This window comes from Lynx rufus, unplaced genomic scaffold (genome assembly GCF_022079265.1).
Source record: "Lynx rufus isolate CCGP_SWC_20201006 ecotype Redwood Valley unplaced genomic scaffold, mLynRuf1.p SCAF_8, whole genome shotgun sequence".
Classification (NCBI taxonomy): Eukaryota; Metazoa; Chordata; class Mammalia; order Carnivora; family Felidae; genus Lynx; species Lynx rufus.
Window position 1 is genome coordinate 85,810,625 of NW_025814896.1, and position 15,885 is coordinate 85,826,509.

At 37.2% G+C, this 15,885-nt stretch overlaps 1 protein-coding gene across 1 annotated transcript in view; it reads right to left on the reverse strand.

Moving 5' to 3' along the window:
• Positions 1 to 331: 331 nt before the first annotated feature.
• The window catches only part of PPP3R1 (protein phosphatase 3 regulatory subunit B, alpha), a 69,173-nt gene continuing 53,619 nt past the window's right edge, over positions 332 to 15,885 (reverse strand). The window contains exons 3-6 of the mRNA XM_047069423.1: positions 9,672 to 9,848; positions 8,144 to 8,203; positions 6,812 to 6,996; positions 332 to 2,453 (exon numbers count right to left, since the gene is read on the reverse strand). Coding sequence (XP_046925379.1) covers positions 2,406 to 2,453; positions 6,812 to 6,996; positions 8,144 to 8,203; positions 9,672 to 9,848 — 470 coding nt within the window. The 3' untranslated portion in view covers positions 332 to 2,405. The remainder of the gene's footprint in view (positions 2,454 to 6,811; positions 6,997 to 8,143; positions 8,204 to 9,671; positions 9,849 to 15,885) is intronic.

The following is a 15,885-nucleotide window of genomic DNA, read 5'->3' on the forward strand; positions in this document are numbered from 1 at the left end:
TGTGCAGGATCTGGCAGGGGAGACCATACAAAGGCCCACAGCAGAAGTAAGCCCAAAGATCCAGGAACCACAGGAGGCGAAGGCAGCTGGAAGCAGAAGAAGGGTAAGTAGTAAAGGCATAATGAGGAAAGGCTTTGTAGGTCCTTGTAATGACTTGTGTTTTTAATCAGTGATAAAGCAGATTTATCTTATGGCCTATAGTCAAAATACCAAACATCAATTTACCATTTTTTTTTTAAATCAAAAGAATGAAAAAAAAGACTACCTAATGGACAAAACACTACCTAATGGCTGTGGGAGCCCAACAAAGATGACTGTGAGTACACTCAAGCAAGTTTCAAATATTTTATTTTCTTATTCATACAGTATGAAGTTTTCTAAAGATCCCACAACATGACGTTTCATGCAGAAGAAAAAACTAAACATTCAACATAAACCCCTCCCCCACCCCCACTAAAAAAGAAAAAGAAAAAAAAAAAAAAAACCCTCATTCCCCAGTAAGGAAATAATGTTTGCACTATTTTTCTGTAACGCCAGCCAAGATATGCACAAGCAAGAGAAATAGAAAGCATTTGCTAAAATATTTGTAACAAATACTTATGTACAAAAAATTCACAAAAGACTAGTTCCCCCTTGAAGCAGAGCACATGGCAGTTGACACTGGAACAGATCAAACCACTGGCTGGGATTATAAGCCACGTACTGATCCAGAGGAAGAAAGTTACATGTAGTGGAGATTCTCAGTTTGAACATTAACATTTCCAAAGTTTGGCAACATTATCTTTTAAAATTATGCAAATTATGTAAACAAGAGGTACATTTTAAATTGATCTACATGCAAAACTCCATGTCATGCAAAGACACCAAGCACCGGGATTTTTCTCTCACAGACAGAGCCCATGATGTGCAGCACTCAGTTGAAGGAACAGCGATGGCAGGCAGGCGTGCCCAATTTAAGATTCATTTACTTTGATTCAACCTGCCCTTTTCCACTCATGATTATGAAACTGGTTTTCTAGAAAAACTACATAGGGGAAGACTACTTTCCTAGAAAGCTAACCAAAATGTTCTCTTCCAGCCAATAGTACCTTTGCAGAAAAGGGAAGGGATAATATCAAGTGGTGGAACATGATACACTACTTTTATATCACACGTTTCTTCAGTTATCATCCATTACAAATATGGGCAAATCAAGAAAACCACCATGCACTCTCTATGCCTTGTGGTAAAGAAACAGGAGAGGTATAAATTTTGATACAATTTTGCTCTTCTGTGGCATACAGAGATAAAAAGACTTCTTCCGTTTAAATCACCTATCTATGTGGGTGTTTAGATATGTACATGCACATTAAATATCACCAATTTTCCAGATTAGCTGCAAGTTTTCTGAAACGGAAAAGAAATTTACGGTTCAAACAGAAGTTTAATGACAAACTGTTTACCCATGTAATGAAACAAATGAATGGATATCCTAAGTAGTCCATGATTACTTCAGGTATTCTTCATTGAGTAATGTCTTAAGATAAATCGTGATTGCCTCAGATAGCTTCCGGCCTTTCCACAACTGGTAACTTACATTTAACTCAGGGACATTTAAGAAAGGAAAATGGCTCCTCGTTCAGAAGTAACAACGAAGCAGCCGTGAGCTTGGTGCGGTTCCTGCCGGAACACAAGGAGGAGCTCTTGGCGGCAGCACTGCACTGTACTTTCTCCTCAGGCAGAGATGCAGTAGAGCTGCTCAGCAACGAGACCTAGTCCCTGGAAATCTATTCATAGGTATAAAGAAAATTACAGACTCCTCTGTTACAAAAATTTAATTAAGGTAAGTAATAGGACGTTAACAAATGCTTTGTCAATCTCTCAAAGGAGAAAGCACAGGAAAAGGAAAATAGCTGGCCTAACACCCGGCTCAAATTGTACAACTTTCTATCTATATATAAAACTGTGTGAAATAAAAGTAAGGATGTTTTATGTTCTGCTTGGCACTTTTGTACTCTATCATTTTGCTTCTGAATCAAGTATATTAAATTAAAGCCAACCTACACATATAGAAAGCTACATATATCTATATATAAATATTTACATATGTATATATAGATACTTTCTTGTTATAAAAGATGAAGAAAAATAAATTAAAAAGCCAACCCCTTCCCTTTCTTCACCACATTGATATGCTCTTTTCATGTTGCTGTCCTTCAGACTTTAAAGTGCTACACTGAGTTATTGAGAGAATAAGAGTTCAATAACACTTAGTTGGCTTCATGAGGCTCGTGTTGGAAAATGTGGCTTCACAGAGAAAAATACTTCCATTTAAATACACAGAGAGCATTGCTGGACGTCTTGAGCAGATCTTCAGAGATGGAGAAGAAAGCAAAAGTGTTGGGTGGTACTCTTTAGAAAAAGAGTCACACATCTACCACCATCTTTTTGTGGATATCTAGGCCACCTACAACCTGCAACAGATAGGAACAAATCAAGCTTAACCACGTTTGAAAATTCCTTGTTACTAGTCTGACCACCTTAACCAAATTACAATTTAAGGGGCTCCTGGGTGGCTCAGTCAGTTGAGTGTCCGACTTCGGCTCAGGTCATGATCTCACAGCTCATGAGTTCGAGCCCCGCGTCAAGCTCTGGTGCTGACAGCTCAGAGTCTGGAGCCTGCTTCGGATTCTGCCTCCCTCTCTCTCCACCCCTCCCCCACTCATACTCTCTCTCAAAAATAAACATTAAAAAAAAACCCTACAATTTAAAAAACAATACTACTTTAACCATTTTCAGAAGCTGGCTTTTGAGGTTTGGGTTTTTTTAAACCTGTATTGCCTCTAGGTAAGGGCTTTCTCTCAGGATAACAGGCATTTTCTTGTGTTCAGGACAATGGTTGGCAAAGTTAAAAGGCCAGATAAGAAGTGTTCTAGGCTTTGTAGGCCACATATAATTTCTCTTGGCATTTTCCTCTCCCACATTTTTTTTTTTTTTACAAATGTAAAAAACTGTTCTAAGTTCAAAGACCTACAAAACAGGCCACGGGAAGGATTTGACCCATTTTGGTTTGCTAACCCCTACACTAAGGTAGTTTAATATTAAATAATAACCAGATGTTAGCATAAAAATTATCCTCAAAACCCAACCTGTCAGTCCATTCTAGAAGGCATTATAAAAATACCAAATAAAAACTTCTGCACATTTTCTCATGGGCTTCATTCAATACATGCAGAATTGTTACAGAAATCTCAGTGAATAAATGACATGGTAATCTAAAAGTGTAATTTACCTGTATTATTAAATATAACCTACATAAAGAAAATACGTAAGTCATAAATGTTCATAGCTTGAATTTTCCCAGTGTAAACACCCAAGTAGCTAAGCACCCAGATCATTTTCAGCAGTCTTCTTCGGCCCCCTTCCAGCACTAGCCATCTCCTTCCTCCTGCCCTACCCGCGCCCCCCCCCCCCACACACCCACCCACTACTGTGACTTTAACAACATGGATTAGTTTGGTTTGTTTTCGTACATTTTAAAATGAAATTTCTTTCATGTCTGGCTTGTTTCACCCAACAGGTTTTTGAGATTAATCCATGTTGTTGTGTATAACTGCATCTGTATTATTTTTAAATTTAACCCAAAATTTTTATTTCAAAAATAAAGCTTGAATAGCCAATTAGCTCTACAACTTCTATGAAAACAGCAGTTTGCTACCCTGCCTTCGTTCTCTGTTTTCTTTTACACAGAGATAATCATTTAGGATTTTCAGGTAATATTCAGTATTTCCCTACATGTCTGCAAATAACATTCCTGCATTGCCTTCTCTTGGATACTCACCACCACGCACCCCCCAACCCCCAACACACACACAATCTATTCCTCATGTTTTCCAGACTCAGATTACTTCACCCTCTCCAATCTCCCACTACAGTGGAGGAGTCTGAACAGAATAGGGAGATCTAGTGTTCTGAATGCTTTTTAAACAGACTTCAAGCAACTGTTTTTAGTCTTGCCTTTATCCCCATTTTCACTTAATTTTTTTTACATTTATTTATTTTTGAGAGACAGCACAGGTGGGGGAGGGGCAGAGAAAGAATGAGACACAGAATCAGAATCAGGCTCCAGGCTCTAGCACAGCCCGATGCAGGGCTCAAACTCACAACCCATGAGATCATGACCTGAGCCAAAGTCAGAGGCCCAACCAACTGAGCCACCCCTCCACTTTCACTTATCTTATGCTACCAATTTCTAAGCCTTTCAGGGATTCTGCATTATATACCAAGTTGCCGCTCAGCTTTACAAGCTGATAGCTCAGAATTCATTTTTTCTCCTATTAAGTCAGTTTACAGAGTTTTAAATTGTCTAGTTGCTATCCTCCCTACTATTCTCTTTGTCCTGTGGGTTCAAAACCTTTACTTTTTAATCCATTTAATTAAACTGGAGTTTGGAGAGGAAAGCAAAAATAAATAATCTGACTCTTGAACAACAGGGGTTGGAGATATCAACCCTGCTATGCAGTAAAAAAGTCACATATAACTTTTGGCTCTCCCAAAATTTAACTAATAGCCCACTGTTAACCAGAAGCCTCATGAATAACAATTAACACTATTTTGTGTATGCATTACATACTACATTCTTAAAGCTAGAAAAAAAAGAAAACATTAACACAAAAAAACATGTGCAGTACTTCACTGAAAAGAAAAAATAGCATATAAGTGGACATGTGCAGTTCAAACCCATGTTTTTCAAGGGTCAGCTGTACAAGCATTCAGTTCAACCTGCCAACTTTAACACTGTCATCAATTGTTTCTATTTTCTTTGTATGTTTAAGTATTCTGAAATTTTTAAAGGAGGGAGACAAGCATGTGATCTTTTAAAGTAACTTCCCATCTCTTTACTGCTATAGCTTGAGAAATCAGAATAAAAAGGACTCAATGAAGCCAAAGTTATGGACTTGATCAATGTTCAGAGAAGTTGGGTTTAAAGCACAAAAGTTTTTCTCCATCCCCAAACTACACTCCTCAAAAATACAAAAGCAATTTATCAAATACTGGAAACAAACTCAAAGCACAGCTTATGTCTTCAGCATAAACAGCATCATACACATTTTAATTTTCTTCCAATGACAAACAATTTATGTGTAATTTTAACTTACATTTTTATATTTACTAAATGGAATCTTCATCTATATACATCTCACATCACTGTAGGAAAGAGTTTTCCATTTTTGCTTTTGTTCCCTCAATGCTCAGGATTTTTTTTTTTTAATGTTTATTTATTTTGAAAGAGTGCAGGTGTGAACAGAGGACGGGCAGAGAGAGAGGGAGAAAGAATCCCAAGCAGACTCTGCGCTGCTGGAGCCACGCAGAACCCAGCGCAGGGCTCCATCTCATGAACTGTGAGATCATGACATGAGCTGAAATCAGGAGTCAGATGCTCAACTGACTGAGCCACCTAGGCACCCCTGAATTCCTTTTCTTTCCTTCTTTTGAAAACTGGCTACCTATGCTGACATGACCAGCCTGGTCCCACGGCACAATCTGACCACACTCCACACCAGTCTTTCAGTGATCTTTGGTAAAGAAGAAACAGAGGAGTAACATAAACCCTCCCAGCAGTACTACCAGGCAACAAAGTCTCCAATCTCAAGCCTAACCCTCTTCCAAAAAGACCCAGTCTGTTCTTTCAATTTTAGAGCATCACCCTACTTTTTTTTTTTTTTTCAACGTTTATTTATTTTTGGGACAGAGAGAGACAGAGCATGAACGGGGGAGGGGCAGAGAGAGAGGGAGACACAGAATCGGAAACAGGCTCCAGGCTCCGAGCCATCAGCCCAGAGCCTGACGCGGGGCTCGAACTCACAGACGGCGAGATCGTGACCTGGCTGAAGTCGGACGCTTAACCGACTGCGCCACCCAGGCGCCCCAATCGTCACCCTACTTTTTGAAACAGCATGCACACAGTATTCCCTTGAGAGCAAGGAAGCTACTTAAAGGATAATGTGAACTTCTACTTCAATGCCACAGTAACAACTTTAGTCCTTACATGACACACAAGCAGTCATTAGTTTTTCCTTGTATGGTCTAAATAAAAAATGAAAAGGGAGGAAGGAAATCTTGCCACAGTAGCAACCAATCATAACTGAAAAACTTTAAAACTTTTTTCTTTGTTATCTTCGCCTCTCCTCTGGATTCTCTGGTCTTTCTAGCTTGCAGTTAAAACTCCTTATTATATGTATCAAAAGGCTAGTATCTTTGCTTTGGCAAAGTAGAGAAAGAAACTGAGCGGCTGTGTTCCTGCTTGGAAGCACTGAGTGGTGGCAAATCCATCAGTAGCTTGGGAGAGGAGACAGGGGAGGAATCACCATTTACACTGCCTAGCTGATGAGTCTAACATGCATAGGCACTCCACTTCTGTTGTCCCCATGAAGCCAAACTTCTGGATTCCTAGCTGAAACTGCATCAACACCTACCCTCCACAAGTGTTTTCAAACATATTTATTTTTAAATGAACCTTAAGAATATGCCCTGTTTGTAATGTGGGGGACTACCAACAATAAGTAAAAGTTACTAGTATAAGTAAAATGGTACTAGCATTAGGGCGTATTACCAGATAATCACTGGGAACAGGAATTCTTGAGAATAATAATGGTTAGTTATTAACAGTTACCATAAGGAATATTTCAAAACTTTGAATATGGGCAATTAGGTAAAATCAAATACTGTATATAAATTTCTAGGGCAAATAAGTATAAGGAACTCTCTATTAAGTAGTTTTATAAATGCTTTTAAAACCTAACTTTTGAAGAACCAGCTCTTTTGTACTCACAGCACAGAATTCTTCAAAGGATATTCTTCCATCTCCATCCTTATCTGCATTTATTATGGTTTTGTCTACAATTTGCTGTAACTGTGTATCTTTCAGATTGTTCCCCACCATCATCTTCAGCACCTGGAAGAGTTCCCCGTTGGAAATATAGCCATCTTTATCCATGTCATAGATACGGAAAGCAACTAAAAAAAGAGTAAGGAAAATCAATGGCAGTTGTAAGGCAATCACAAGTAAATACCTTCAATGAAGAAGAAAACAGTGAGTTGTCAAACATCTAGTCTAGAATTATAACTATGAAGATGGCTCCTTCTCACATTTGATCTTGCCTCTAGGGGCAGTTACACAGCTGGTTAAAAGTATGGGCTCTTGGGGCGCCTGAGTGGCTCAGTCGGTTAAGCGTCCTACTTCAGCTCAGGTCATGATCTCACGGTCTGTAAGTTCAAGCCCCGCGTCGGGCTCTGTGCTGACAGCTCAGAGCCCGGAGCCCATTTCAGATTCTGTGTCTCCCTCTCTCTCTGACCCTCCCCCATTCATGCTCTGTCTCTCTCTGTCTCTAAAATAAATAAACATTAAAAAATTAAAAACAAAGAAAAAAAAGTATGGGCTCTGGAGTCAAGAGTGCTTGGGCCAATTAGCATACCTAAAGGCAAGTTATTTATCCTTGCTAAGCTTCAGTTTCTATACATAAAATTGGGACTAATAACAGTTCCAACTTCCCAGGTTCTTTATAGAGTACTTTATAACTGGCATATAATACAGTAAAAAATTGCTTAGAACAGTGTCTGAAACATGACAAAAGTTCAACTGCTATTACTGTTATTCTCATTTATATTAAGAGTTCATTTACAAAAGATGTTTGCATATATCCTGTGCCTCACAGAACTATTACTGAATAAAATGTCTAATTAAGAGCTGAATAACTTACAAAGGTACAGATGTTCACTGTGATAGAGGGTGCCTATATAAACCAAAAGAGTGGACTTCTGGCTAAATATGTATATAAACTAAGTTCACCTAATGACATTAGAACATTTCTTCCCCCTTTCATCAACAAATCTCTTATCCAAGACAAGCAGTTTATATAGCTGTTTTCACTAGAAGGAAATTGTTTTCTTTCTATCCAACTAAAAAGCAACAAAGACATCATTAGAATATACTAGTTGCAAAGAGCCTAAAAGGATTTTCTCCAGAATATACAATTTCTGTTACATATACTAAGAATGTAGAAAAAGTCATCTTTTAGAATATTTTTAAAAAAGGAGTTTATAATGTAGTAAGGGTAGTAGTGGTATAAGAGGAAGAATGAATTCAGTAAAGAAAAATACTTACACCTCAACTTCTGTTCCTTATCTCCTTTGACACTGAACTGAGAGACTCCCTCAATGAATTCTGAATAAGAACAGAAAGTGTTTACAAATCAGAAGTTTCATTTTTTTTTTATATAGGAAAATACATAATACCCCCCCACACACAAAAACTTAACATATCCATAAAAGAATATTTCTTTTGCTGCAAAAGAAAATATTACAAAGCAGTGTTTTAAACTGAAAGTGCCGAATTTGAAATTTCAACAAACAAGGTTCTATGTATTTTTTTAAATATCCAAACTTTCAGTTCTCTAAGGTCAGATCAATTTGAGCAATATTTCTTAAGTAACACACAGCTTACCACTAAAAAACAATTCTTTAAGCTATTTAACTCTTTCTTTTTGGACTGGAACTATAAGAGAGGGTTTTTTTAAAAGATCACAGTGGCACCTGGCTGGCTCAGTAGGCAGAGCATGTGACTCCTGGTCTCAAGGTTGTAAGCTGGAACCCCATACTGGGTGCAGAGATGACTTAAAAACAAAATCCTGGGGCGCCTGGGTGGCTCAGTTTGCTTGAGCGTCCAACTGCAGCTCAGATCAAGGTCTCACAGTTCAGGAGTTTGAGCCCCACATCAGGCTCCATCTCTATGTGTCAGCTGCAGAGCCCACTTAGGATCCTCTGTCCGCCTCTCTCTGCACCTTCCCTGCTTGCTCTCTTTCTCTCAAAAATAAACATTTAAACATAAAATAAAAATATTTAAAAAACACAAAATCTTACAAGTATTAAACAAAAGATTATACATTGTTTTGTTTCTTCCGTTTAAGTAATTTTCTCTGCCCAGTGTGGGGCTTGAACTCACGATCTCACGATCGAAGTCTCATGCTCTTCTGAGCCAGCAAGCACCCCCCGACTGTTTTGCCAGAACAAAAATAATTTTGAATTTCTGGTCCCAAAATTGACTCATTTAAATAAAGTGTTGGAAGACTCGTGAAAATGATCATTTTTCTTCACTGCCTGTTTAACATTAAATCTATCATAAAATCTGTTTTAGATCCTCCTTCACTTAAAACTCAGTTCCTGGAACTAAAATAACAAAGTCTGTTGATGACAAAGTATAGAATCAAATATAAAATTATGTACCATGGTAATATTAGCAAAATCACTACTGTTTTATGTAAAATTCTAGATTAAAATAGTCCTGTGTAAAATGCTCATCTCCTTATTACTACAGTTTATTTTTTATTGCTTAGTGTAAGTCTCATTCTTTAAATAAAGTTTCTAAAAATGCAGTTCTAACATGTTTCCCAAAATAAGATTAATTTTCCAAAAACAAAGGAAATAAATTTGATCATATATGAACCAAGCGGTAAAAGATCTTTTACTTATTAGTTCATTAAGGTTCATATACCACACGTTTCAAGAATTTAACATTATTATAAGATCACCAATAAACATATTTTTAAAAAACTAAATTTTCAGACATTTTCATACATAGAACTATAAGACTAGTTATAGATTACCTAACTTGTTAAATTAAAAAACTTTCTTACCTTTAAAGTCTACTTCTCCATTCCCATCTGTGTCAAATATATCTATTACTCGCTGTACTAAAGGATTCTGTTGTAACTCAGGCAGAGACATGAACTCTTCCACACTCAAAGAACCAGAATTGTCCAAATCGAGCTTCTTAAATCTCTTTCCTAGCCTTTTAATTTCATCAGCATCAACTAAAAACAAACCAAAAGAGGTGGCAAGATTTACAAAATGATTTTATGAGAATTATATGGGAAAAAAATCTAGTTAATCAAAGTTTGAGTTTAATTAAAAGTTACATATTCTATTGGTTAATTGCCTATAACAGAAAAGTACATAGTATTTTTATTTGGTTACCTTTTTGTTTGCCTGCCCCTGCCATAACATACAAACCAACTGTATACGCACCAAGATATTATAGGATTGCAATGCTAAGCCGATCATGGAGTCAGGTGATTCCTACTAGGCAGGCTAAATCAATCTCTGCTCTGTACCAAAGCATCTTTCACTTATTTTTTTCAAGTTTGATTTCTTTCTAATAGTTCATGGTTTGAACATGGTTCAAAATTAAAGCCTCCCTCCTATCCCACCCTGTAGACATCCAATTCCCCTCCTTAGAGGCAATGTTGCCAGTTTCTTGAGTATTCTTCCAGAGATACTCTTAGCAAGTATGAGCAAATAAAATACCGCTTTTATGTTTTTTAACCAAAAGAACCACAGCTAACAAAATTCACTTAAGAAATGTTTGCATTAGTTTGTAATTACTCTGTAAAAATTCAGTATCCAGTCTCTAATATGCATATGCATTCTTGAAAGATTTTTTCTTCTAAATTACATTACTGTCTTCATTCCTTTAAGAAATCAAATTCATACAAATAATTTTAATCTTGGTAACAGAAATAATACAAATATATTAAAAGAAAATTAAGTCAAATGTTATGCTGCCCATGGGTATACATGTATTATGGCGCACAGTATTAGAGACCGAGACTGCAAACTTCTTGAAGGTTCAAATATATGGCATTCTCACTATAAGAACTTAAAAGTTAAAGATTTTTTAAATATAAAAATATTATGTTAAAGTGAAATAAAAACTGTATCTGCACTACAAAGTACAGACGATACAACTAACTACCAGATGCTGCTCTAATATGAAGTAGTTCATATGCAGCTGGTAAAGGGAGTCATAAGAGCTGGTTTGTGAGTCAACAGAGCACAGAAATGTCACTGGTTCATAGGGATTTTTCCTAGTTCGTTCTGAAGGGAAAAAGTGGACAAGTTTTCTCAAAGAACAAGTCTTAATAAAATAAAATCTTAAGAAAAAAAGGTGAAAACAAATGCCTTCCTTTACAGAAAACAGCAAGTTTAGTAGCTTCAGGAACTTCAAAAGTCTTTCCAACACTGTTCTATGGTGAAAAGGGTACAAATGAACCAGCTGCAAAGATAATTCCTCATCTCTCCACCTCTCCCACCACCAAGCCTCAAAAAGCACTTAACAAAGGGACTGTACCATGACTCCTTACTTAATTTTTACAAAATTAGTTTCTGCTAAAGCAGCTGCCCTCAAGGACCTGGAGGAAGGTCCAAAATAGGAAGCTCGAGTCCTAGTTTAAGGCTAATAAATGAATAGCTATGGTGCTTAATACAAATGCCAGAGGCTATTTATGCTAAAATTTTTAAGACCGTGATCGTTTTCTAAGTACTCTGCTACAAAGCTGCATACTTGAGTCTACCCAAACCATACTTTCCCAACATGTGATTCTGCAGCATTTGAGGTTTTCAATACATATATTTTACTGTAACAGAAATGCCCTTATGTTAATGATTCAACTGAACATTGCTTCAAATAGCAAAACACACATATATACCTACAATAATCCAATCAAAACTGAAATACGCACCTCATAAACACATCAACTACAAATAACCTTTTTTTGTCCCTTTTATTCTTTAATGAACAGATGATAAAAGCAACTGTTCAAATAAACCTTATTTTCTTATTTTCCATGATGAAACTGGATATCCTCACTCCTGGGAGGAAAATGTAATAAACCTTAAGTCCCTTAAATGCTTTTCATTTATTTATTTACCTGTCTTCCCCACCTCAGACCAGAGTCCACGACCTTTCACTGGTGTTCTGTACACTGCATATAAAAGGTACTCAATAAATGTTTTAAATGAGTTTTAATTCTAAGTGTTTCAGATTTAAAACTTACTCATCAAAATGCCATCAGAATTTAGAGTAAAACTCGACTTAACCTACCAGACACCAATCAGCAGATCTTTCAGAACAGTTTCTCCAAGTTCATAGTGTTTGCTGAAAGCTACTCTCCCTCTCCATACCAAGGATGAGTTAACTTTTTCCAGTAATCTTTAGTTTTGCCTTACAACCACAAACCAGAAAAGGTGATGAGGAAACTGAACATAATGGATGACTAAAATACACTGTAAGTGGAAAAGGAAAGACAACGTGTCCCCAAACAGCATCTCATTTAGAGTAACTCTAGAGTGTACCATTAATTGGAAAGAGCAAAGGCAGAACTGTAGTGCCATAATACTTATAGAAACTGTTAGATTCCATTTACTAATGCTATGATATAAACATGATAAGTTTTATAAAGTCACATTCTGAAACTGAAAGCGAGGTGAAGGACTATCTTCAATTACCTGGAAAACCCCACTAATCCAAAAGCATTCCAGTCTTGACAGATGAACAGGAATATTAAGAATAAAGATGAATCATAAATCAAATATATTTCTTTACACTGCCAACAGTAATCTTTCTAAAAACCACATTCAGCCAAATTGCTGGCTCTCATGCTTAAAAATGTGTAGTGGCTTTCTAACACGCTCAGGATACAAAGTCTAAAGCCCTTGACAATATTTAGCCTCAATTTAAATTTCCATCCTTCTCTTCCCCATCTTTACTTTAGCTACAATGCTCTTGGCACAATTCTTCTATAGCATAAAGTTCATGCCTCCGTTTCCTTATATACCCTCTGCTAGAATGTCCTTCCCTGAACTCTCTGATCATGAGACTCGTACCAATTTCTGATTTAAAAAGGGGGGAGACTGGGGTGCCTGGGTGGCTCAGTTGGTTAAGCGTCTGACTCTTGGTCTCAGCTCAGGTCACGATCTCATGGTTCGTGAGTTCAAGCCCCTCACCAGGCTCTGCACTGACAACATGAAGCTTGCTTGGGATTCTCTCTCCTTCTCTCTGTCCCTCCCCCACTTGCTTGCTCAAAAATAAACATTAAAAAAAAATCTTTAAAAAATGGGGGGAATTAGGGGCGCCTGGGTGGCGCAGTCGGTTAAGCGTCCGACTTCAGCCAGGTCACGATCTCGCGGTCCGTGAGTTCGAGCCCCGCGTCAGGCTCTGGGCTGATGGCTCAGAGCCTGGAGCCTGTTTCCGATTCTGTGTCTCCCTCTCTCTCTGCCCCTCCCCCGTTCATGCTCTGTCTCTCTCTGTCCCAAAAATAAATAAAAAACGTTGAAAAAAAAAATTAAAAAAAAAATAAATAAAAAAATAAAAAATAAAAAATGGGGGGAATTAACTGTATATCCTGTAGTTATGAGTATCATTAACTAATTCTCTGGCACAAGCCCTTAAAACAATTTTTTTTTAATTTTTTTTAACGTTTATTTATTTTTGAGACAGAGAGAGACAGAGCATGAACGGGGGAGGGGCAGAGAGAGAGGGACACACAGAATCCGAAGCAGGCTCCAGGCTCTGAGCCATCAGCCCAGAGCCTGACGCGGGGCTCGAACTCATGGACCGCGAGATCATGACCTGAGTTGAAGTCGGACACTTAACCGACTGAGCCACCCAGGCGCCCCTTAAAACAACTATTTAAAAGACATTTTCTGTCTTTTGCTTTAAATAGCTTGTGAAATATTACAAAATAGTTGATACCTATTCTGGATGAGTAGTTACAACTTTCCTTAAAGGCAAAGCAATGTGCCAGTGACAAATGGCTTTTTAAAAAGCCCCAGAAATAAAACATGGAGGGAATGACCTCTATCTAATCTTCTGTTCACCACCATTTGCACATACCCCATGCAGCCAAAACTCACCTTGGGATTTACTTTAGGACGACAGTGTAATTTGAAAGTAGGCAATATCTATTCTTCCAACCACCCATTTATTTCCTCCTTTCTGTCCCTTCCTTCCTGCCTGGATTACAATAATAAGTAAGACACAGACTAGATTACTCAGTACTCTGAGGGTAGCTGAACAACTGGAGGAATCTATATTAAATAATTTCAGTATTTTTAAATGGTTAACATGGAAGGCAATGCCATAAATATCTTTTAAAGCCAAAATCTAAGAAAGCTAGCTTTCAACAACAAATGGTAAAAATAGTTATTTTGGGTATGGAACAAAGTGATGAATTTGGTCATTACTGTTCACCAGAGAAGCAGTTATTCAGCACTTCCACTTGCCAGCATTGTAGACCAGATGTGTTGCAGGATTAAATGTGTGCTAAAGCATGAAACAGAATCTCGATTCTTGAAGTATCAGCATACACCAATCTCGTACAAATTAGGCACAGATCTCTGAAGTAGATTAAACCCATCTTGGTAGTACCATTAAACATTTCAGATCTGCACTTGGTACAAGTCAAATACTAAAGAACAAATTCCAACTTTTGGTAGCAACTTTGATCAAAGATTTTTCCTACTCCCTTAAAACAGATGGACAAGGGGGGAAAAAAACAAACCTCACCCTCTTGACTCATCTTGTGACTCAGAGATACTCTCTTTCATATGTTTTGCCAAGTTAAAACTCGTTATTTTTCTACTTTTTGTAAGGACGCCTTTGGAAGGACTATCACTTTTAATAGTTGAAAAAGCCTACATAGTCAATTTATTACAAAGCACTAAAATAAAGAATCTTATAAAGTAATTGTATCATTCTCTAATATTTAAGGAAGACATTAAAAGCTGGATTTTGTCTGAGTTTATGAAATATAAAGTTATTAATAAGGAATTGATGGATTGCTTACACAGAAAACACCAAATTAAACTGTTGAGACCTTACTGAAGATCAATGCACCCTGACTATACTCAGGGATAAAGGTGAAATCTAGATGGTTACTCATTTTAACAAGTGATTTCGAGAATCTCATTAACACATAAAATAATAATTAAGAATCTGCTTTTAGAGAGCTCATTTTGCTACAGTAAATTTTATTTTTTGCATTAAGATATTTTTTAAGTTTTTAATTCCAGTATAGTTAACATAGTGGTATATTAGTTCCAGGTGTACAATACAGTGATTCAACAATTCCATACATCACCCAGGGCTCATCACAGACAAGTGCCCTCCTTAATCTCCATCACCTATTTCACCCATCAACCCACCTACATTCTCTCTGCTTCTCTACAGTGAAGAATCTGTTTCTTGGTCTTTTTTTCCCCTTGCTCATTTGTTTCTTAAATTCCACATATAAGTGAAATCAGATGTCTTTCTCTCACTTAGTTCTTTTAGCATTATACTCTCTAGCTCCATCTATGTTGTGCCAATGGCAAGGTTTCATTTTTTTTTTTAGCCAAACAGTATTCCTCTGTATATACATACCATCTCTTCTTTATCCACTCATCTATCAATGGACACTTAGGGCTCCTTCCATAATTTAGCTATTGTAAATAATACTGCTATAAACAGGGGTGCATGTATCCCTTTCAATTAGTGTTTTGTATTTTGGGGGTTGATACCCAATAATGCAATTACTGTAGGGCAGTTCTATTTTTAACCTTTTGAGGAAATGACAAATTTTTCCTACAGTGCCTGCACCAGTTTGCATCTCCCCCCCCCCCCTCCCCAATAGTACAAAAGGGTTCCTTCCTATTCCTCCACATCCTCATGAATGCTTGTTGTTTCTTGTGTTTTTTTATATTAGCCATTCTGGAAGGTGTGAGGTGATACCTCATTGTACTTTGTATTTCCTTGATGATTAGTGATGTTGAGCATCTTCTCATTTATCTGTTGGCCATCTGGACGTCGTTTGGAGAAATGTCTGTTCATATCTTCTGCCCATTTTTAATTGGATTATTTGTTTTTTGGGGGGGTGTTGAGCTGTATCAGTTCTTTGCATATTTTGGATACCAGCCCTTTATCAGATATGTCCTTTGCAAATATCTTCTCCAATTCAGTAGGCTGCTTTTTAGGTTGTGCTGTTTCCTTCGCTATGTCCAAGATTTTTATTTTGATGTAGTGGCAATAATTTC